The sequence below is a fragment of the Clarias gariepinus genome, chromosome 10 (assembly GCF_024256425.1).
Source record: "Clarias gariepinus isolate MV-2021 ecotype Netherlands chromosome 10, CGAR_prim_01v2, whole genome shotgun sequence".
NCBI classification, from domain to species: Eukaryota; Metazoa; Chordata; class Actinopteri; order Siluriformes; family Clariidae; genus Clarias; species Clarias gariepinus.
Genome location: NC_071109.1, coordinates 15,560,533 through 15,584,805, shown reverse-complemented (window position 1 = coordinate 15,584,805; position 24,273 = coordinate 15,560,533). Strand labels below are relative to the sequence as shown.

General features: G+C 41.3%; 1 protein-coding gene across 4 annotated transcripts in view; it reads right to left on the bottom strand.

The window, feature by feature from the left end:
* Positions 1–24,273, bottom strand: part of diaph2 (diaphanous-related formin 2) — a 284,936-nt gene that overhangs the window by 165,777 nt on the left and 94,886 nt on the right. For all 4 annotated transcript variants that reach the window (XM_053505653.1, XM_053505652.1, XM_053505650.1 and 1 more), the window contains 3 exons: positions 8,899–9,035; positions 7,728–7,836; positions 3,554–3,664 (listed from right to left, as the gene is read on the bottom strand). In XM_053505653.1, the coding sequence (XP_053361628.1) occupies positions 3,554–3,664; positions 7,728–7,836; positions 8,899–9,035 (357 nt within the window). The remainder of the gene's footprint in view (positions 1–3,553; positions 3,665–7,727; positions 7,837–8,898; positions 9,036–24,273) is intronic.

The window sequence follows — 24,273 nt, the reverse complement described above, 5'->3', positions numbered from 1 at the left end:
AAGATGAAACGTGGCTGGGTTTTTCAGCATGACAATGATCTCAAACACAACGCCCAGGTAATGAAGAAGTGGATTTGTAAGAAGCATTTCAAAGTCCTGGAGCGGCCTAGCCAGTCTCCAGATCTCAACCTCATAGAAAATCTTTGGAGGGAGAAAGTCGGTGTTACCCAGCGACAGCCATAAAACATTACTGCTCTAGAAGAGATCTAGGAGGAATGGGCCAAAATACCAGCAACAGTGTGTGAAAACGTTGTGAAGACTAACAGATAACCTTTGGCCTCTGTCATTGCCAAATAAGGGTATATAACAAAGTATTAAGATAAAATTTTGTTAATAACCAGATACTTATTTTCCACCATAGTTTGCAAATAATTAATTTAAAAACCCTACAATGTGATTTTTAGGATTTTTTTTTGTCTCTTATAATTGAGGTTTACCTATGATGAAAATGACAGGCCTCTCTCATATTTTGAAGTGGGAGAATTTGCACAATTGGTGGCTGATTAAATACTATTTTGCCCCACTATATGTATGTGTGTGTATATATACACTCAACAAAAATATAAACGCTCCGATTTTTCATGAGATGAACTTCTAAAATTCATTCCAGATACACAATATTACCATTTCTCTCAAACATTCTTTACAAATCAGTCTAAATATGTGATAGTGAGCACTTCTGCTTTGCTGAGATAATCCATCCCACCTCACAGGTGTGCCACATCAAGATGCTGATCTGACATCATGAGTAGTGCACAGGTGTACCTTATACTGCCCACAATAAAAGGCCACCCTGAAATGTGCAGTTTTTTGCTTTATTGGGGGTCTGGGGACTCAGAACCGGTCAGTATCTGGTGTGACCACCATTTGCCTCATGCAGTGCAACACATCATCTTCGCATAGAGTTTATCAGATTGTCAATTGTGGCCTGTGGAATGTTGGTCCACTCCTCTTCAATGGCTGTGCGAAGTTGTTGGATATTAGTGGGAACTGGTACACGCTGTCGTATACGCCGGTCAAGCACATCCCAAACATGCTCAACGGGTGACATGTCCGGTGAGTATGCTGGCCATGCAAGAACTGGGACATTTTCAGCTTCTAAGAACTGTGTACAGATCCTTGCAACATGGGGCCGTGCATTATCTTGCTGAAACATGAGGTGATGTTCATGGATGTATGGCACAACAATGGGCCTCAGGATCTCATCACGGTATCTCTGTGCATTTAAAATGCCATCAATAAAATGTACCCGTGTTCTTCGTCCATAACAGATGCCTGCCCATACCATAACCCCACCACCACCATGGGCCACTCGATCCACAACACTGACATCAGCAAAGCGCTCAACCAACACGACGCCACACACGCTGTCTGCCATCTGCCCTGAACAATGTAAACCGAGATTCATTCGTGAAGAGAACACCTCTCCAACGTGCCAGACGCCATCGAATGTGAGCATTTGCCCACTCAAGTCTGTTACGGCAACGAGCTGGAGTCAGGTCAAGACCCCAATGAGGACGACGAGCATGCAGTTGAGCTTCCCTGAGACTGTTTCTGACAGTTTGTGCAGAAATTGTTTGGTTATGCAAACCAATTGTTTCAGCAGCTGTTTGAGTGGCTGGTCTCAGACGATCTTGGAGGTGAACCTGCTGGATGTGGAGGTCCTGGGCTGGTGTGATTACACGTGGTCTGCGGTTGTGAGGCCGGTTGGATGTACTGCCATATTCTCTGAAACACCTTTGGAGACGGCTTATGGTGGAGAAATTAACATTCAATGCACGAGCAACAGATCTGGTTGACATTCCAGCTGTCAGCATGCCAATTGCACGCTCCCTCAATGCTTGTGGCATCTGTGGAATTGTGCTGTGAGACAAAACTGCACATTCCAGGGTGGCCTTTTATTGTGGGCAGTATAAGGTACACCTGTGCACTACTCATGATGTCAGATCAGCATCTTGATGTGGCACACCTGTGAGGTGGGATGGATTATCTCAGCAAAGCAGAAGTGCTCACTATCACACATTTAGACTGATCTGTGAACAATGTTTGAGAGAAATGGTAATATTGTGTATCTGAATTGAATTTTAGATCTTTAAGTTTCATGAAAAGTCGGAGCAGAAACAAAGGTGTTGCGTTTATATTTTTGTTGAGTATATATATATATATATATATATATATATAGAGTGAGGTCAATAAGTATTTGATCACCCTGTGATTTTGCAAGTTTTCTTATTTAAAAATTATGGAGTGGTCTACAATTTTCAGCATGGGAAATTTTCCACTGTGAGAGACAGAATCTAAAAAGAAAAATCTAGAAATCACATTGCAAAATTTTTTAACAATTTATTTGTGAATTACTGTGTCAAACAAGTATTTGATCACATGCTTATCAGACAGATTTCTGACCCTCAAAGACCTGCTTTGCTTTAATAGTCCAGCTACACTCTGCTCATGATTCCAAATTAGTAGCACCTGTTTGAGGTCGTTAGCTGTCATAAAGACACCTGTGCACCCCAAAATCAGCCAAAGTCTAAGTAGATACATGGGGTATCAATGATGCTGAGAATAGTGAAGAATCAGCCCAGAACCACATGAGAGGAGCTGGTCAATGCCGTGAAGAGAGCTGGGACCATCGTTTTCAAGGCTACTATCAGTAATACACTAAGATGTCATGGTTTAAAATCTTGCTTCGCACGCAAGGTTCCCCTGCTTAAGTCAGCCCATGTTCAGGCCCGTCTGAAGTTTGCCAGGGACCATCTGGATGATTCAGAGAAGTCATGGGAGAGGTCCTGTGGTCAGATGAGACCAAAGTAGAACTTTTTGGTCTTAACTCCATTCGGCGTGCCTGGATGAAGAAGAATGTTGAGTATCATCCCAAAAATACCATACCTACAGTGAAGCATGGGGCTGGAAGCATCATGGTTTGGGGGTGTTTTTCTCCACAGGGGACAGGACGACTACACTGTATTAAGGAGAGGATGAATGGGGCTATGTATTGTGATATATTGGGCAAAAACTTTCTTTCCTAAATCAGAGCATTAAAGATGGGTGGCTGGATCTTGACAACATGACAATGACCCAAATGGTGCAAATGGTTTCAATGGTGCCAGCAGCAAACATTTTGGGCTGTGGACAATGTCAAACATGTATTGTTCTCTAATGAGTTCACCTACACTGTCTTTCCCACACCTCGGAAAGTTACGGAGTGGAGAAACTCCAAAGAGGCGTACCACCCAAACTGTTGCATGCCCAGAGTGAAGCATGGAGGTGGATCAGTAATGGCATGGGCTGCAGTATCGTAACATTCCCTAGGCCCAATACTTGTGCTAGATGGGCATGAGGATGGGTTCCATGTTGAGTCTGGTTTCCTAGTTTCTGGTTCTCAAGGTTTCTTCCTATTGGTCATTTTGGTTTATACGTATTTTCTTCCATATTTCATACTTATTTCATTAAATTAATTTTCTTTTGTTTCTGTAAAGCTGCTTTGCGACAATGAACAATGTTAAAAAAGCTACTGTATATAAATATAATTGAATTGAAGAGAAAAACTTACTGGGAGGATCTTCTTCAGGCCGCAGCGCAGAAACTCATTCCGTAAATGTATTCTGAAGTCCAGATCATCCGGAGAGGTGACCAAGGCGTTAATTAATTGCATGCACGCTGTCTGTTTTCGTAAAACACACATTCACGCACACACACACACACACACACATTACAGACAAGTAATACAGACAGGGTCTCAACCCTTTTTTTAATTAATTTAATTCAAATTATTACTAATTATTATGAAACAAAATGAAAATGAAAACAAATAATATGCATGCAATGGTAAAGGATAGGACAGGATGAAAGAGTTTCCAAAATTCACAACAAAAAGCAGACAGGATGCACAACAAGGCAGTAAATTTTTAAAGCTCTTGTAGGGCGGTCAAACATTTTTTAATTTCAGTCTTACAAAATATTTAAAAAATTTTTTTTTTTTTTTATAATCATATTTGTATGTCAATAAATACCAATCACCTACACATAACCAGGCACATGAACAGTACAGCTGCCCGAGATTTGGTTATGCCTATAAATTGCTTACTTAATTAAAAGCAAAGAAAGCAGAAGCAACAAGTAAATGGCAAAAAAAATAAAATAAAATACTTCTTAGAAATGAAAAACAAGTTACGGATACAAATCCACACCTGATGCTTTTCCACATGGTTACAGATGACCATAACCAATAAAATAAACAGTGATAAATGTTGGATCATTGCCATTGTACTTTTTCTGAGACAAGATATGATAAGCAGAATACACACAACATTGTGTGTCCAAACGTATGTGGGCACTGTCACAACCCGCCAAACAATGCCTACATCATAGAAAAACCTGGCTCTAACCGTCCATGCTCCAGTCCGCGTCTTACCTTTCGCTGGTCTCAGTCACCTCTCCGAGCACACCTGTTGCCTGTTTGCTCTCATCTGTTATTCTCTGTTGTCACTCGGAAAGTTCGGCTCACCGCCAGATTATTGTGCCATTCATGCCAAAATTTCCGCATTTATTTTTGCCAAGTGTTTTCTGTGCTATCGACCTCATTTTGTTATTGACCTCGTTTTGCTCAGCAATTCGGATTATCTGCATGTGTGTTATACCGGCTTTTGACTTCCGCATTGTTTATCCGCCATGAGAACTGCTCAGCGATTTAGATTATCTGCATGTGTGTAATACCGGCTTTTGAATTCCGCATTGTTTATCGACCACGAGAACTGCTCAGCAAATTGGATTATATGCATGTGTGTAATACTGGCTTTTGACTTCCGCATTGTTTACTGACCATGAGAACTGCTCACTGTTTTGGATTATCGTGTGTGTGGACCTATTACACATTCTGGATTACTGTGCTTGTGCATCTACTGCACACTTTGGATTACAAGCTTTTGCCCTCCGAACCATCTGGAGCTCCTCTTCTCCCCAACAAAGGCTGTAAGTGCACATTATTATATTTCTCTGCTTTTGGGTCCTTCCTTTTGCTTCCTGCCGCTACACCCCGGCTCGTGACAGTATAATCTGGCCAACAATGGATCCAGCAGAGCTTGCTCACCTGAGATCTGCACTAGAAAACCAGTGGGCTCTTCTTGGCATGCATCAGCAAGATATTCAGCACGTCACTGAAACCCTCAGAATCGTCACTGATACTCTCGCCTCATTAATGGTCCAGATTCAGCAGATGCAAGCCTCACGAACCCCAGTTCTGGTCGTTCCTGTTCCCATCGCTATTAAAATCTCACCCCATGAACCATGCCTTCCTGCCCCACCTACTTATGATGGTGACCCTAACACCTGCAGCTCCTTCTTATCTCAGTGTTCTCTTGTTCTCGAATTACAAGCTTCATCATTTCCTACCGAACGGTCGAAGGTCGCATACATCATAACCCTCCTTTCTGGAAAAGTGATATAATGAGCGACAGCAGTATGGGTTGCACAAGATGCCTGCTGCGTTAACTTCAGGTTGTTTACTAACGAAATGAAGAAGGTCTTTGACCGCTCTTCTACTGGACACCAGGCAGCAGGCCAGATTCTAAATCTCCGCCAAGGATCTCGCTCTGTTTTTAATTACGCAGTTGAGTTTCGCACCCTGGCACTCTCATGAGGCTGGGATGATCCAGCCTTGTTCAATGCTTTTCTTCATGGACTTTCGGATCAAAAAAAAGGATGAGTTAGCCTTCAGGACCTCATTGACCTTACTGGATGCATTGATGCTCGAAAACGCCTTAGGCAAAAGGAGCGAAGTCACAAGTACACAAGGTCAGTTTAGCCACCGACCCTTCCTTGCCCTCTAGAAACTCCTGCTGAACCCAGCAACTATCTCACCAAACAGCTCCAATCATTCTTCAGTTCACTGGGAACCACTCCAAAACAATCTCGTTCTTCATTGTCAAGAACTCTCATGCACCTGTCGTCCTGGGGCTTCCCTGGCTAGCACTACATAACCCACATATTGACTGGACCAGGAGAAGAGTCTTGGACTGGGGGACGACGACGACACACGCTTAGAGAACAGATGCTTCACGTACGTTAGGTGCTGCAAAGACTCCTGGAGAACAAACTTTACGTCAAGGCGGAAAAATTAGAATTTCACTGTGATTCTACATCTTTCCTGGGGTTTGTAAACTCTTCTTTAGGCATTTAAATGGACCCATCCAAACTCTAGGCAGTCAAAGAATGGCCAGTACCCTCCTTAAGACAGGGACTCCAATGTTCCCTGGGGTTTGCTAACTTTTACCGGTGCTTTTTGGATCTCAAGCGCCGCTTCACTTCGGCCCCCATCCTCACATTCCCTGACCCCTCCCTCCAATTTGTGGTGGAGGTGGATGCATCGGAAACTGAAGTAGGGACTGTCCTTTCTTAAAGGTCCCACAAGGACAATAAACTTCATCCTTCTTTTTCTCTCGTCGCCTCTCTCCGACTGAACGCAACTATGGCATCGGAGGCCGTGAATTGCTGGCTGTTAAGCTTGCCCTGGAGGAATGGACGCATTGGTTGAAGGGATCTGAACACCCTTTTCTGGTCTGGACAGATCATAGGAACCGAGACTCAATTCACGGCAGGGTCGTTGGTTGCTTTTTTTTTTTCAAGATTCAACTTTACGCTATCGTACCGCCCAGGGTCCAAGAATGCCAAGCTGGACGCCCTCCTCTGCCAGTTTACGCCCTCCCCAAACCCTTCATCCCCGGAAACAATTCTCCCACATCACTGCCTTGTGGCTACGGTTCAACTTGAGGTGGAGAGCATGGTGGCCAACCATCAAGGATGATGTTAAAAGGTTCGTAGCATCGCGCGACACATGCACCCGAAATAAGAGCACCAGTCACCCCCGAGGGGTTTTTGAGGACCCTTCCAATTCCACGCCGGCCCTGGCACACGTCTTCACACATCTCACTCGATTTCGTCACTGGACTTCCCCCGTCAGAAGGAAATACCTGTATCCTAACAGTGGTCGATCGCTTCTCCAAGTCTGCACACTTTATTCCTCTGACCAAGCTCTCGTCTGCCAAGCAAACAGAAGAACGTTTAAGACTTCATGTCTTCTGACTTCATGGCCTCCCGGTGGACATAGTATCTGAACGGGGTCCCCAGTTCTGTGCACAGTTCTGGAAGACCTTTTGTAAACTTATCGGTGCACTTTTCAGCGACAAGCCAATCGCCATCTTTTTGCAGCTCCCAGGTACCGTGTTGGCCAGAGAGTAAAATAGTTTTTTCTAAATTAAGCTCCCTCACGCTTGCTAATATAGCAGTAATGGTCAAGTTTTCGCAAACTTTTGTCTATACAGTATACACGCAAATGAGTGATAGTACTGTACAATCATTTAAACATAGGAATGCACTCATTTCAATATTTGATTGAAATAAGATATTACATTTCTATAACATCCTTACAGGGAATTGATAGATTTTGTGAATGGTTGGTGAGGGAACAACTTTTAAAAAGAAGTAACAATAGATCCATGAATAACAAAAATAACAAAAATTCCAAAAAGCCTCACTTTGTGACTGCCACTGCAAGCAACACATTAATGTAGGAAAACTGCTTATTTTTGAGTCTTAAAAATGTTTAGAAAAGAAAAAAAAGAAAAAATGTCTAAGGCAAGCATTATTTAGTGGGGCTTATAAATAAGTTTTGTGAAACTTAGTAAGAAGCAGGTTGTAATTTATTTTCTTGCAAAGGATAGTCAGCTGACCTGAAGTTGCTGAGCTTCGTGGTTTTCCAGGCCTTCTACTATTGAAGCAAATCTCTCTTTGTTATTTCTTTCAGCTGCGATTGTCATTGCTGCCAGAATCTTATCCAGACTAAAATTGTAGAAAAAGGTATTGAAGAAAGACACATTAGAAAGATACTGGAAAAACATGGAAAATAATTCTGAGAATAGTAAATTATTATTATTATTATTATTATTATTATTATTTTCATGCAATAAAAACATGAAACATATTAACACAAAATCCAGTATTAACCAGCTGTATTATATTATTATTACTTAGAATGGAGATGTTAAATACAAATAATTGTTTCTGACATATAGTACATTTTACTGAACTGGATCAAAGGCAGATTTTTTATATTGAGCTACAGTAAGGTCCTACAAAATCAGTTTTCAACAAAAATTTAGGGTAACCACTGAATATTAAAAGATATAAAATGACATTATACCATGGATGCCTGCAGGGGCCAAAAAAATTTGTTGCATGGCTGATTTTTGATTAATTATTAATTAATTGATTTTCTCAAGCAGCTCTCTGTACTGTTTAAATAGATTTAGGTGACACTTGAATTGTATGTTCAGGACCAGGTTCAAAGTACATATGCAAAATTTATGTTTGGTCACCCATAGGGGTTGATATTCGGTTTTAAATTTGGTTTGGTGTATTATTATGTAAATTCTTCATGCTTGGTTCGTGCTCTGACATGAACTGTCAACTGTGGGACCTTATATAGACAGGTGTGTGCCTTTCCAAATCATGTCAAATCAACTGAATTTACCAAAGGTGGACTCCAATTAAGCTGCAGAAACATCAAAAGGATGATCAGGGGAAACAGGATGCGCCCGAGCTTACTTTTGCAAAGGCTGTGAATACTTATGTACATGTGCTTTCTCAATTTTTATTTTTTTTTTAATTTGCAAAAATCTCAAGTAAACTTATTTCATGTTGTCATTATGGAGAGTTGTGTGTAAAATGCTGAAGAAAAAAATTAATTTAATCCCTTTTTAGAATAAGGCTGTGACATAAAATGTGGAAAAAGGGATGCGCTGTTAATACTTTCCGGATGCACTGTATGTTCCTAGTTTACCTGCAAAAATATAAAGAACATTTGAGATAATGTATAGCAGCGTAACGAGAAAATAAACTTACATGTTCTCCTCTCCAATAATACAGACTGCAGAGAGGATTTTTACAATTTCTGTCATCATATTTGGCTGCTTGGGATCAATAGCTCTGGCCAGAAGTAGCAGGCTTCGCTCATCCCCGAGTATCCTTTGCAGGCCATACTGAAAAGGCCACACATTTTATTACACCATTGAAAGAAAGGAAAAAAAATAAAATAAAACCTGTACCAAACAGTGGTTCTGACAGAGTTAATAAGTACCAAGTAATTAAAACAGGGCTTATGTGAAAATAAATAGTAGATATTAGTAATATGTAGGATAAACAAAAAACAAAAAACAGAACCATTCAAGGAACTAAGAAACAATCATTTTAGGATAATACCCTGTAGACAGATGAGTTGACAGTGGATATATTTTAGAGAATTTTTTGTGAACATTTAAAACAATTGCATATGTAATTAATAAAAAAATATATATTTTTTTATTAATGTAATCAGTAATGATAGTGAACTAAAATTATCCAAAATAAATATTACAACAGTAAAATTATATATATATATATATATATATATATATATAGAATAATTTCAGTTAACCAGAGCTACATTTGTAAAAATATTTTCTTTTTAATTAAAATTTCCTATATATTCTCTTCCAGACATCCAAATCTATTTCAATTTAGATCTGGTTTCAGTTTTAGAAAATCGGAAACACCTTTTAGACACACCTAATTGCTAAACAGGAATTACCATACATCTCAATAAATCAGAATTTCATGGAAAAGGATTTTTATCCTATAATAATAAAAAAAAAAACTCTTATATACAAATCATGTTGAAAATTTAGGACTCCCGTTTTAATTGTGTGTGTGTGTGTGTGTGTGTGTGTGAAAAATTATCTGATTATAGGAATATAATTTGCCTATAATAAAAATATACCTATAATTTTAGGCAAAAAAAAAAAACATTTATAAGTAACACATCATTGTGGAGGAATTGTGGCCCATCCTCTTTACAACATTGCTTCAGTTCATTAAGGTTTTTAAGTTATTTGCATATGCACAGCTTTCTTATGCCTCCACTACACCATTTCAGTTAGGTTGAGGTCTGGACTTTGACAAGGCCATTCTAAAACATTTGATTTATTTAGATATTCTGATGTAGATTTACTAGCGTGCTTTGGATCGTTGTCCTGTTGCATGGCCTAATTTTGACTAAGATTTAACTGTCAGACAAATACAGATGTCGCCATTAAGACGTTTTCCCGCAATTTAGCGAGCGGGACGCCGCGACTTGCTGGAGGCAACATTCGGAAATTTTAAATAAATGTTTCACTGAACATCCGCCAGATGGCGCATGGAAGGACTTTTTGAATGCTTAAGCAAACATGAATTTTATTTTGTTTTACAACAGATATTTCATAATGAACATGTTCATATGTGCTTCATGTTATTTTCATAATGATGAAATGAGATGCCCAAATTCGCGCTTTTAAAGTTTTTTACATAGTTTTTGTAATGTCTTAACAGGGACAAAATAATGAAAGACATGGCAATGCTTCAGTTTAAATGGTATTGAAATTAATTTAATTTCCGTTCCTTTGCCGCCTATTCAGGGAGCCTACGGAGTAAGCAAGTAGCGATAGTAGATTTGGGCGCACACCCATCACAGGCTCAAGCCGTCACGGAAAGTAAAGTTGAGGATCACGATGCTCAACATCCCGAAAGCCCAAACCCCATTTAAATTAAGTAAATAACAATAGCCCACGTTTAGAAAAAATTTTTTAGTTAGATTATTAAAAAAATAATCCTGCATGTGTTTTAGGTTCTCCAGCTGCCACTGTTCTGATGGCAATCATTGATCAGTGACTTATGTAAACGACTCAGTTCAAATGTAAGTAAATGGAAAAAGTTAATTGCTGCGCTGTTTGGGGGAGGGACGGCCTAATGACGATTTGGTTTGCTCTGTGTGTGTGTGTGAGAGAGAGAGAGGTGTCAAGAGGTCTTACATACTCATGAAAAGTCAAGGATTATGTAGTGAAACAGAGGATCTGCTGAAAAATGTTAGGCACATCAGTCATAAGATATAGTTGTAAAATAACAGATGTACAAACGGTGCGCACTGGATACTAAACCTAAACAAGGCCCGAGGATTAATAAACCAAGATAGCCCCATACCCGTTTTTTTTTTTAAATAAAAATACTAAAGAATATTATTGTGTATAGAGTGATTAAAAACAATGCAATTTATGCTATCATATGAAAAATCTCGACATCTTTCATTCCAAGGATTAAAAACGGTAACAATATCAAATTTAGAATTTAGAATCCAGAAGATTAAAATTACACAAATTTAAATCACTCAAAGTCTCCAGAAGAGCCTTGGATTCAAGAGGTTTTTAAAGTGTGGAGAGGTGCATTTCAGTTTTTTTTTATGTATAGGTGAGAACAGCTGATTCACACCCGGGGAGGGTTCGACAACCCAGGATTAATAGGAATAAGAGAAAAAGCTCGGGAAAACGTTGAGCGCTAAACTATACTATTATACTATTTAGACTATTAAAAAATTAACCTGCGTTAATTAATTTAATTAACCTGTGTTAACCAACTATTAATTTTACTATTTTAGCTATTAATATTTTGTTTACTTCAAAATAACATAAAAACAAGAATAAAACATTTATATATATATATATTGTTTACTACATTTGGGCCGTGTAACGCGTTTGATTCTAAGTGCACGGGCGGCGAGGTCTTACGGGAAAAAAATGGGAAGAAAAGGGTTAAAGGAGTGAGGATGGAAAGGAAGGAATGTGCACGTGCAGGTTTGGTTGGCATGCGGGCACGGCCTGGTGAGTGGTGGGCAGCAGACAGAGTGGCAGCGTGGGCCCGCGAGGACAGCAGCTCCAGCAGCTCCTGCTCGTGCTGACCCTGCTCTCCGCGGATGGCCGGACCGGCCCCTCCCATCTCTCACTTCTTTGAAGTCCCTGAGGCGCGTTCCATTTGCCCCGCTTGCATGCCGCACTTCCGCGTTGTTGCACGCGCGTCGCATTTGCACTGTGTAGTAAAATCCACTGTAACCCAACAAACCCTGAGGATTTTATAGCGCAGAGTGCAAGCCCGGGATCATTAGCAATGATAGCTTACCAGCAGTGTCTAATTCTAACTAAGTCCCGCTTCTTCGCATATCTGAAGGGGAGGACGCCTAACTAGTGAGCAAGTGTAGTGATATTGATTTGGGCGCACGCCGTGACAGACTAAAAAACCCATTGTCCTTAAAAATGTAACAGATGAGGACCTTGATTAATGTGCAAAAACTATAATAAAACTATATGACTACATAGCCTTCATAAGACTTTTATTTAAGCGCACTCACAATAATGAAAAAACTTTATGATTTTGTAAATGTTTGAAAGCAAATAAGCGATCAATAATAAGCAAATAAGGTGCGCTGTTCTGTATTGTTTTTGGTGAACGCGTCAGAAAATTATGGCAAAGGTTTTTTTTTAAATGGTCAGAGTCAGTCTGCCTGCTGTTTTTCCCCCGACGCATTCACAATCATTAGTCAACTTCTGCTGGTGCGTTCTCTGGAAAACGTTTTGCGTGCGGCTGAGCGCTGATTTAAACTACGTAGTAAATTAAAGAGGAGGACACATGACATGATTGAATTAGGCACGGCTGGTGAGCCGTTTTTTAACCACTGGAATGGAAGAGATAGTCCTTATCGTAACATGTCTTGTATTGTTTTTAATCGCTCGATACACAACCCATCATTTTTTAACGCTATTTTACAAGGGTAAATACAAATATAATAATTTAATTAGGTTTATTTATTTATTTTTAAATAAAATCTAAAATTAACACATTGTAGAGTATTTAAAAGCATGCATGTTATAATAAGAAAAATCGAATTCCAGAGATTAAAAACGGTAACAATGTCAATTTTAGAATGTAGAATCCAGAAGATTTTAAATTTACACAAATTTAAGAAGAGGCCTGAAGCAAGATCCAAGATCCTCCACTTTGCTGAAACCATGCACAGTGGAGAAACTTATTCACACCTGAGAAGGGGGTATTATTTGCATTTGAATGTGTCTGACATTGCAAAGCACACACAGTAACACTTGGACAATGGAATATCACAAAACGTTGACGCCCTTGCACCGGTCACTAACCATTAAAATGTTGGATTTGAATTAAAATGTCACTTATATTCTAGTTTAATTAAATTCTTAAATCATCGTGTTCACCCATGGGTTTACTGCATAAACACCAGAACAAAAGGTCTAGTGACAAAACGGAGAAGTTTCTTTTTTCATTGAGTTTATTCATGCAGCACTTTTAGTATTCATAGCAAAAGCAACCCAACAGTGTAATTAAAGTACCCAAAATAACAGAATTTTGACTTGGCATAAACAACCCAACGATGTGTTTACAGAAACCCAGCATTTTTTTAGTGTACTACTACAGTACTAACGAATGAAGTGCAGTCAAAGCCCGGGGATTTTGCATGCTGTCGCATTGTATTCAGAGAGTAATACATATTTTTGTGGTTATTTTTTTTTATTTCATGTCTGTTGTTTTATGGATAAATCTGCTCATATCTGTGCACGCGTTTATCAGCCTTTTGATTAAAAAGCTGCACGCGCAACTCACTTTCACTTTGCACAGATTGTATATTTAAAGCACATAAAAACAATAAAACAATTGTTTTGGGCTAACATATCATACATCATTGTAGTCTTTTTGCACACATGCGGGTGCGTTATAAGAATAATAACAATAATAAATTCAGAGCACTACTACTAAAAATAGTTATAATACTGATTAAAACACAATACTTCAGAGTGAAACATGACTGCCCCCTACAGGTAATGAAGGGCATTTTCACAGCCTCGCAATGCCACGGCAATCCATGGGATTCCTTTTCTCAAAACGTGTGTTTTTAATGGCGACATCTGTAGCTTCAAATTTTTTTGCTTTAGAATACTCTGATAGGAGTTGACCATGAAGGAGTTCATGGTCAACTCAAAGACTGTCCAGGACCTGTAGCAAAATAAGATCAAATTATCACCCCTTCACCTCTGTGCTTGACAGTGGGTATGAGGTGTTTTTGCAGAAAGCAAAAATGTTTACCAAACATGGGGATGGGCATTAAGGCCAAACAACTCTACTTTTGTCTCATTTGTCAGTAGGACATTGTTTCAGAGATCTTTTTGAGTGTTTGTTGAGATGCAGTTTTGCAAACCTCATGCATTCTCCTGTGTTATTTTAAGACAGAAAACTCTTTATCCTGATAATCCTTCAAAACAAACCATACTTGTCTTCCTCTAATTTTGCTTTTATGTACTTTAGAATTTAACATGCTCAGTGACATTTCTGATTTAGCTCTGGGATGTCCAGTCAACGGAAGACTGGCAACTATTTTAAAGGCCATAATCTTTCTCAATGTAAAACACGGAACTCCAAATTGTTTGGTGGTTTTACTTTATACACATTTAAATTCCATACAAACTTAAATAGTTATTTTGATTGTGTAAAGCTGCTTTGGGACAATGTCGATTGTTAAAAGCACTATACAAATAAAATAAAATTGAATTTTACAACCCTTTCCAGATTGATGTTCGTCAACAATTGCTTCTCTATCACAGTTTATTCATCAGCGCTACGCACAGCATTTCCCGCAGCACATCAGATGTACCCTACAATTTCAGCCAATTACATGAAGGTAAATAAATAACTAAAGTTGTCCAATATTGCATTACATTTGTACAGTGCACATATGAACTGTTGAGACAGCTTCTCATCTAAAAACACAGTTAAATTAGCTACAATGATCAATTAAGCAAGGACTGATTTTTATAATCTGGCTACAATTTACAATTTTTACAATTCTTTAAAATCCTGCGGAAGCTGTAAGGGCTACTTGGTATTGCCCACCTGTTTTTTTTTCTTTTTTCTTTTTCGCTTCATTTTTGTTAACTATTATATTATATTATATTATATTATATTTTACACTTTCATTTTGTAAATTATGTTCCTCTATAATTAAAAATGTCTATTTTATTTTTATTACATTTTTAACTTAATTTTATTAGGATGAAAAATTATTTTATCCTTCGTTTAACTAAACGATCCAATTCAATATTTTTATTTCTTTTGTAGTGAAATCTTTGCATGCAAAGAGAAGCTGCATTCCTGAGGACAGCAGTGAATGGCAAATGACTTCTTCACCAAGTTAGCTAGCATGCTCATTGTAGTTACAATGTTAGCACAGCTAAGCAGACGCTAATCAACCTGAGTGGTAAGTGCACAGATAATGCACAAAAAAACACGATCCACAGGAAGAAAATTCACCAATTGATGCTGTTGTCACCAACACCAACAAGAACAGTTTGAACAAAGTCCTACATGTAGAGTTAACAGCTAGCAAACTTTACGGAACTGAATATTCCCGGAGAGCTGAGGAGTGTAGGAACAGAGAAACAGCTTTGCCTGCCTTTATACATAATGGTCTTCAGCCAAAACACAAGAGGGTGTGACATCCAAATTCAAATTTTTTATTTGTCACCTACACAACCATACACAGTATGATGATTAGTGAAATGTTTTCATGACTGTTTGTAACTTTGAAAAGGAAAAAGGAAGTAAGAAGGCAAAATTATAATAGAAAGGAAACAATGTATATAAAATATAAAATCTACAATACAATAAAATAGATTTATAAAGTATAAATATGTAAAGTAAGAAAAAAAAGTAAGAACTGTATGATGCACTTAGCTTTTCACACCACCCTATTAAGAGTTTGTCTGTCCTGCATGGTGCTGTTCCCGAACCAAGTTACAATGTTTTCCATCAGGATGCTCTCTATGGTGCAGAAGTAAATGTTCCTAAGCACCTTAGAGGTCTAAAGTCTCCTAGGCATCTTGGAGAGGTGCTGCTGAGACTTTTTCACCACAGTGTTGATGTGACAGGACCATGACAAGTCCTACGTGATGTGAACACTAAGGTATTGGAAACTGTCCACTCTCTCCACTGGGCTCTTATTAATCACGAGGGTCTGGTAGTTCCCCTACTGCTTTGAACTGAAGTTCACAATTAGCTCCTTTGTCTTGCTGACTTTCAGGAGAAAGTTGTTCCTCTGGCACAAGTTCTCCAGATTACTAATCTTCTCCAGTTAGGGCATCTCATTGTTGTCAGATATCAGTCCCAGCACAACAGTGCCATTAGCAAACTTGATGATGGTGATATAGTTTGTAGTGGCCACACAGTCATAGGTGTATAGTGAGTACAGCAGGGGGCTCAGAACACAACCCTGGGGGATTCCAGCACTGTCCATCCTTACTGCCTGTGGTCTGAAATCAGAGCTCCACTGACACAGAGATGGGCTGAGTCTCAGGTGCTCCAGCTTGGTGGTGAGTGTGGAGGGAATTGTAGTGTTAAAGACTGAGCTGTACTTGACAAATAGCATTTTAACATAGTTTCCCTTTCTAGTAGTTTTTGTATCCTTAATGCGAATATTCCACATTTTATCAGCGGTTAAATTATACTGCTTTTTTCCATTTATACAAAATAATAATACCATAACTAGTTTTTTTTTTTTTTTTTTTTTTACATTTTAATACTACTGGACTTTGCCTTTTCCTGTTTTTGTGCTTTTTGGAGAATGCGCGAGTTTATTCGTCCAAGTACAATAAGTGGAATCCATCTCTAAACAAAACTCTGACTTAGGTACGCTATAATGGCTCATATTTAGCTTGTTCAGTGTGTGGAGTGCAGGATGTTTAGACATTCTTCATCCATTGTTGGCGATAACCTTATTTGTGATAGGTGTATATTAGTTAGTACTCTGATGGAGAATAGATAAGTGTTACAGGAGTCATGAAAACATTTCACTAATCATCATACTGTGTATGGTTGTGTAGGTGACAAATAAAAAATTTGAATTTGAATCCAGACTTTAGAGAGTGTTAGAGAGCGTGAGAGTAGCGGAAAGTCTGGATGCCGCAGGCAGAAATAGCCTGCCTTTGAGCCCTCACAGCGGGGTGAGTACACCTCCTCTGCACTTCATGTGTCCAGCAGGTTTGCTCTCCTCAGCAGTGCACACTTTAAGAAACCTGAACGAGCTCTGGGTATAGAAGACCCTATACTGAGGCACGTATCTGAGCCCTCCCCTGAGCCCTCCCCTGGCTCAGATCCTATTTGACTGATGGTAATCAGTTTGTAGATTTGAACGTTAAGTATTCTGCATGTTCTCAAGTGGAGTTTGGTCTTCCACAAGGTGCAATTTTAGACTTAATGCTTTTTTCTTTACATGCTTTCTCTGGGCAACATAATTTAAGCATGTTTTATTGTTTTTCATTGTTATACTGATGACACACAGTTATTTGTCATAGCAAAACCAGATGTGAAAAAGCAGCTTTAACCAGGTAAAAGTTGAGCAACGTGTGAAGGACATAAGAGACTTGTCATAAAGCTGAGTGAGGTCAGGCAGGCTGATAGGACCCAAGAGCAGACACACCACTATAGAATAACACTCTTGACAAACTTTAATAATGAAAGTGCAGGAGATTGGAAATCAGATGTTTGATTTGGGATACGTGAAAAGTTGGGCTGTTGCGATGCATGGTGGAAGGCCTCCCCCTCCTGAGAGAAAACAAGGATGGCTGATAACCCAGGCAGCAGTGGAATGGGGACAAGCCCGTTGAGGAAGTTGGGAGAGAGTTGTGGGCGTATTCTACCGGCGGGAGAAATTTGCTCCAAGAGGTTGGGTTCTGAGAAGTCATGCATCGAAGAGTCGTCTCCAACTCTTGATTCATTCTCTCTGTTTGGCTGTTTGTCTGTGGATGATAGCCTGAGGATAGACCTGGGGTGGCACCAATGAGTTTGCAGAAAGCTTTCCAAAATTTTGCTGTGAATTGTGGACCTCGTTCTGAGACGATGTCAGTGGGGAGACCATGGAGACGAAAAAAAAAGTATTAGTAACTTATCCATCTCTTTGGCGGAAAGGAGTCCAGGGAGCTGCACGAAGTGGGACCTTTGGAAAAGCGGTTGACGATAGTTAGGATGCAAGTGTCGTTATTGGAGTTGGGTAGTCCAGTGACAAAGTCGATGGCAATGTGTGACCAAGGGCGGTAAGGGACTGGGAGTGGTCTAAGGAGACCTGCCAGGGGCCTATTGCTGCTTTTGTTTCTGGTACAGGAGTCACATGCTGCCACATACTTGATGACATCCTTCTTCAATGTGGGCCACCGGAAACGTTGTTGAATCATAAACTGGGTATGTTTGCCTCCAGGGTGGCAGGCAAGCTTAGGCCTGTGTCCAAATTCCAGGACATGTGTGCGCATGGTTGCGAGAACAAAAAGACGACCTTTGAGAACGTTACTTGGGGTAGGACCCTGAGCATAGGCTTATTTAACCTGTTTTTTAATGTGCAGTAATGTGGCTGCCACTAAACGAGGGTGGACAATGGTTTCTTGGGGCGAGGGGACTTGGTCCGAAGAAAACTGCTGGGACAGAGCATCTGGCTTTGAGTTCTTGGCTCCGGGGTGGTAAGATGGAGTGAAATTAAACCTGGAGAAAAATAAGGTCCACCTGGCCTGTTGGGAGTTAGGTCTCTTAGCTGTTTTCAAATACTCTAGGTTTTTATGATCCGTCCAGATGAGAAAGGGGTGTTCGGTTCCCTCTAGCCAGTGTCTCCACTCCTTTAAGGCTAATTTCACAGCTAGCAGCTCTCCAATGTCATAATTTCTCTCAGCAGGTGAAAGGCAAGGAAAAAAAAAAAGAACAGAGGTGCAGCTTGATATCCTTGGGAATTCTCTGAGACAATACTGCCCCCACCCCTGTTTCAGAGGCATCCACTTCTACAACAAATTGTAAGGAGGGATCGGGAACAGTAAGGATAGGGGCCGATGTGAACTTGTTCTTGAGTCTTTGGAAAGCCTCCTCTGCCTGTTTGTTCCACTGGAAACGGAGTCTTGAGGAGGTTAGGGTTGTGAGTGGAACGACAATGGTGCTGTAGTTCCTTATAAACCATCTGTAAAAATTAGCAAACCCCAGAAATCGTTGGAGATCACGTCTAGAAGTGGGGGTAGTCCAATCAGGGATAGCTTTTACTTTGGTGTGGTCCATCTGGATCATGGATGGTGAAATAATGAAACCAAGGGAAGCAATAGAGTTCTGATGAAATTCACACTTTTCTGCTTTGACAAGTAATTTATTTTTGAGAAGTCTTCGCAATACTAGGCACACATGGTTCTTATGTTCAAGGGAACGTGAAAAAATAAAGATATCATCTAGATAGACAAAAACAAAGGATTTCAGAAAATCCCTGAGAACATCATTAATTAAGGCCTGAAAAACTGCCGGGGCGTTGGTAAGGCCAAAAGGAACCAGAAGGTACTCGTAGTGTCCTGTAGGGATGTAAAGGCAGTCTTCCATTCATCCCCCTCCCTTATTCGAAGAAGGTGGTAAGCATTTTTAAGATCCAGCTTTGTGAATACTTGGGCCCCTTGAAGGAGTTCAAAAGCTGTGGTCATGAGTAGGAGCGGATAACGGTTCTTGATTGTAATTTCGTTAAAGCCTCTACAATCAATGCAGGGCCGAAGGGATTTGTTTTTTTTTTCTTGACAAAAAGAAAAACCCAGTGTCGACAGGGGAGGAAGACGGTCGAATGATGCCTGCGGCGAGGGACTGTAATGTAGTGGTTCATGTCTTCTCTCTCTGGTGGGCTAAGTGAATAAAGTCGTCCCTTTGGGGGCGGGGTGCCTGGGAGGAGGTCTATTGCACAATCATAAGGTCGGTGGGGAGGAAGTGAGAGTGCTCGTGCTTTGCTAAAAACCAGTTTGAGTATTCTGATGGAACATTAGAAAGGTCAAGATGCTCATCGAAGATGATCGGAGGTGAAGAATGGGTAGCAGCTGAACGGAGGCAGGATGCCTGACATGAGGGACTTCAGCCCAGGATACTGTTCTTAACCCAGTCAATATGGGGATTTTGGAGAATAAGCCAGGGACAGCCAAGAACAATTGGGGAATAGGGGCTGTCGACAACAAAGAAGGAGATGTCCTCCATGTGGTTCCCAGAAATACGTAGAGTCATTGGAATAGTCTGGTGTCTAATGGGAGGGAGGCTGCTGCCATCTAGGGCTCTCACATAGAAATATGGCCTCAAAAGATGTAAAGGGATTCCCAAGTCCCAAAACATGAACGTGTGTCCCGGAGGCTTACTCTTTTAGCGGACAGTCCTTGAGAAAATGACCTGCTTGTCCACAATAAAAGCATGCCCTCTCTATTCGTCGCCGCTGCCGTTCCTTTGGGGAGATGTGAGTCCGACCTATCTGCATAGGTTCCTCGGGAGAAGTGTGAGGGCATCGACGAGTGGGTGGAAATGGAGGAGTAGGTGGGCATGGAGAAGTAGGTGGACATGGAGGAGTAAGAGAAGGAGGATACCTCCTGACTGTCTGAGTTCGTTTGCGTCGGAGACGAATACGAGAATTGACTTGCCCGGCAAGATCCATGAACTCATCCAAATCAGATGGTAACTCCCGGGACACAAGCTCGTCCTTAAGGGTCTCAGAAAGTCCATCCAGAACAGCATCAAATAAGGCCTGTTCGTTCCAATTACAGGAGGAAGCCAGAGTGCGAAACTCAATGGCATATTCGTAAGCCGAACGAGGTCCTTGGCGAAGCCATAGTATTTTCCCAGCTGCCTCTTAACCATAGGATGAGTGGTTGAAGACTCCTCTCATCTCCTTAGTGAACTCCCTTGCTCTCCCAGCAGAGTAATGACATAAGCCACCTTCGAACGTTCTGTGGGAAAGGTCAAGGCCTGCAGTTCCAGCACCAGTGAGCACTGGGAGAGGAAGGAGCGGCAGGTGCCAGGTTGACCATCATAAGCCTGAGGCAGAGGAAGGCGTGGTTCAGTTGGTGGGATGGCAGTGACAGCCAGAGAGGAGGTTGTATGGAGCTGTTGTACTTAGGTCATGAGTTTAGCAAGAGATTCAGAGATCGATGTCAGAGTCTGAGTGACTGACTGAAGATCACGCTGGTGTGAGCCAAGGAGGACGCCCTGATTCTCCAGTGCAGCCTTCAGACGGCCAAGGTCCATTGGGTCCATTGTCTGGCCAGGTTATTATGTCACGAAGCTGAGTGAGGTCAGGCAGGCTGATGGGAACCAAGAGCAGACATGCCACTATAGAATGACACTCTTTAAAAACTTCAATAATGAAAGTGCAGGAGACAGGATGGGTAGTGCTAGGTGTTACTTTGGCCCGTGATACAACAGTGTGGTAGATAAGATACTCTGAAGTTAAGCTTTGATGTTTTAATGAAGCGAGGTCCCACAGTTAGCCTTGACGTGGATGATGGCCGCTGGATGCCATTATGCAGTGGAAAAACATAAGTGAATTCAGATCCGCACGGGTTAGAGATAGAGAGGAGCAGAGTCGTTTCACCTCGAAGTGTGTGGAATCTGGACGTCGAGGGGCGAAGCGCGAGTCGGTATCCGTGAGAGCAATCAAAACCAGATCAAACAAATCCGAAGCGGTAGACGATAGCAAAGTAGAGGGGCGAAGCGTGAATCGATGTCCGTGAAGCAAAAATCAGGTCTAACAAATCCGAAGCGATGAGCGATAAGCGAAAGCCGTTAAACAAAATACTTGGTCAAGATACACATAAATAAAATAATTGCGAGAAAACTCGGCTGTGGAGCACGCAATAATCTGTCAGCAAGGAAGCGCGCTGTGCTTCCTAAAATGCCGGGAGAGATTATTTGTGAATGAGGAACCGGTGTGTGTGAAAGGGGCGGTACGGAGGCATGGGAAAAGACGTGACAGCCTGGAGAAAACATGATCGTGTGTAGAGAAATCTGACAGCGTGGGGAAAATAAACATTACAAAACAACAACAACAAAAAAAAAAGAAGTAACCGGTTCGTGACAAGACTAGATGTTAATTAACTTGCTTTTGCTTAATCCTGACAAGACAGAAGTTCCATCAAGACTGTTCCGCAATCAGTTAAACCTTGGACTGCGAGCATTATTCCTTCCGGAAGCGTGCTTGTATATTAAAGCACTTGTATATCAAAGTGAATTTCCCCATGAGAAATAATGGTTCGTTCCACAGCTCAAAATAATTAATACAAAATGTAAAGTACATTTTAAACAAATTAATCTGCACTTGCTTTACCTTTGAAAAGAATCCCGACAGAGCAGTGTTTCCGTTAGTGTGTGTGTGGGTGTGTGTGTGTTTGTGTGAAGACAAGAGGATAGGAGCAGGGGTAAGGCTGCTGCAAAGGATGACTTTTACACACACACACACGCACGCACAAACACACACACACACTAAAAAAAACACTGCTTTGTCGAGAAACAACCTCTTTAATGACACTCATCGGACACACTAATGCAATCACTGCTGTTATCATAATTTATGCCCTGTCTGCCTCGTGTTCCTTTTGTTTCTTCACACTGTCACTTTCCCCACGTGCCCATGTTTTACCCCAGCCTGTCATGCATCCTTTCCCACGCCCCCGTTTCCGCTCCGTCTACACACCTGTTTCTTATCTCTTCCGCTGATTATTCCAGTGATTTAAGCACGCGCTGCGCGCTGCTCAGATCACTGGATTATTGTGTGTATTTATACCTCGATTCTCTCACGTTTTCTTTCATTGTCTTTCACATTACGACCTCACTTGGTTTTTTCTCGTTATTGATTTTTTGCTTGCCGATTTTGATTGTTCACCTGCCTTTTGATCTCCCGGTTTCGACTTGCGCTTCTCCCTTTGATTTACGGCTCCCTTCTCTCGTCCTCTTGTTTTGGTTTCGCTTTGCCTCGCTGCTTGTCTTCCCGGGTTTTCACCTGCTGCTTTCCTTTTGACTACGGCTCTCGCTTCGTGTTTTTGTTTTTGACGCTTCGCTGACAGACTCACGGCATTCCACCCTTGCTCACGCTTCCGACCACGCCCCCACATCTCGATACTGTCATTATCCGCACTTGGATTCATATCGTTCTGCCCCTCGCCCGTGACAGAATAATCCAGCCAGCTATGGATCCAGACCGTATGAGAGCGGCATTGGAGAGTCAAGGTGCTCTGCTTGGGACTCATCAACAGGAACTGCTCAGCACAAAGCAGTCTCTGGGTGACGTCATGTCCCAGCTCCAGAGGCTTCAACTCTCCCTACAGCAAGGAGCAAACCCCCACGTGCAGCAGGAGCCACTCCTTTTGTCAGGCGCTGCTGAAAGACCTGGCTGCAAGCGAAGAGAACGCTGTTACGGGTCGGCAGTAGATACAAGACACAGGCCGACCGCAGGCGCTCTCAGGCTCCCAAGTACAGGGTGGGGCAGAAAGTCATACTCGCTGCCAGAGATATCCCCCTAAAGACCGCCTGCCACAAGCTTTCCCCTCGTAACCTCGGCCCCCTCACCATTACCAAAATAGTTAACCCCTGCGCTGTTAAACTCCTGCTCCCCTCAACTATGTGGCGAATTAATCCTACATTCCACATGTCCCAGCTGCGCCGTCTCGCCTCATGCCCATTAAAGAGGTTGAGGTGTATGTAATGGACAAAATGGGTGGGGCCTCTGAGTGGCGAAGTGGTAAAATGCTCGCATTATCATCCAGAGATTCTGGTTCGGTTCCTGGGTGATGCTGTAACCTCTCACAGCCGGAGGTCTCGAGAGAGCTAAATTGGCCGAGCTCTCTCATCCGGGAAGGGATGAGAGGTACTTAGTGCTCCCACATTAATCACGGCTCTACGCCATTCGGGGTGAGCTCATGCACGCGAAGAAAGTGGATATCACTGTCCTCTGAGTGTGTTACACCGCCCCAACGGTGCGTGAGCGAGGGAGAAAATCTGGGGAAAAAAAATAAATAAAATTTTACAAAATGGGTGAGAGAGGTTGTTGACAATATGGGCGAGAGAGGTTGTTGCTCTGCAGACCAGTCTGGTGGTTTTGACTGACAATAAAGGCGTCATCCCTTTATTGTCTGTCAAAACCCGAGACTCCGAGTTTTCTTCACAACAATGTTGACTATATGAGTGGCACATGGGAGACGCCGCCTGCCCAATTCTGCTTATCCGGTAGCATGAGAGAGAGAACCATTGGCTCAGTTGTGATTATGTGACGCTCGGCAGACAAGGCGCATGCATACTACTCATATATTAAAACCTCGCTCATTTAATAAGTTAAAGTTTAATAAAACATTTTGCTCGTCTTGCAAAAACACTCGTAGACTAAGGTACTCTCAACCCAAGGTTTCACTGTCTAATATTTGGAGATAATAAAAATGGAATAAACAAAATTAAAACAAAAAAAGGTTTGAAATATTTAACTTTATAACTAGGATTCCAGTGTTTTAATTTTTTTTCTTTAAGTATTTATTTAGCTTTAACAAACGTAGG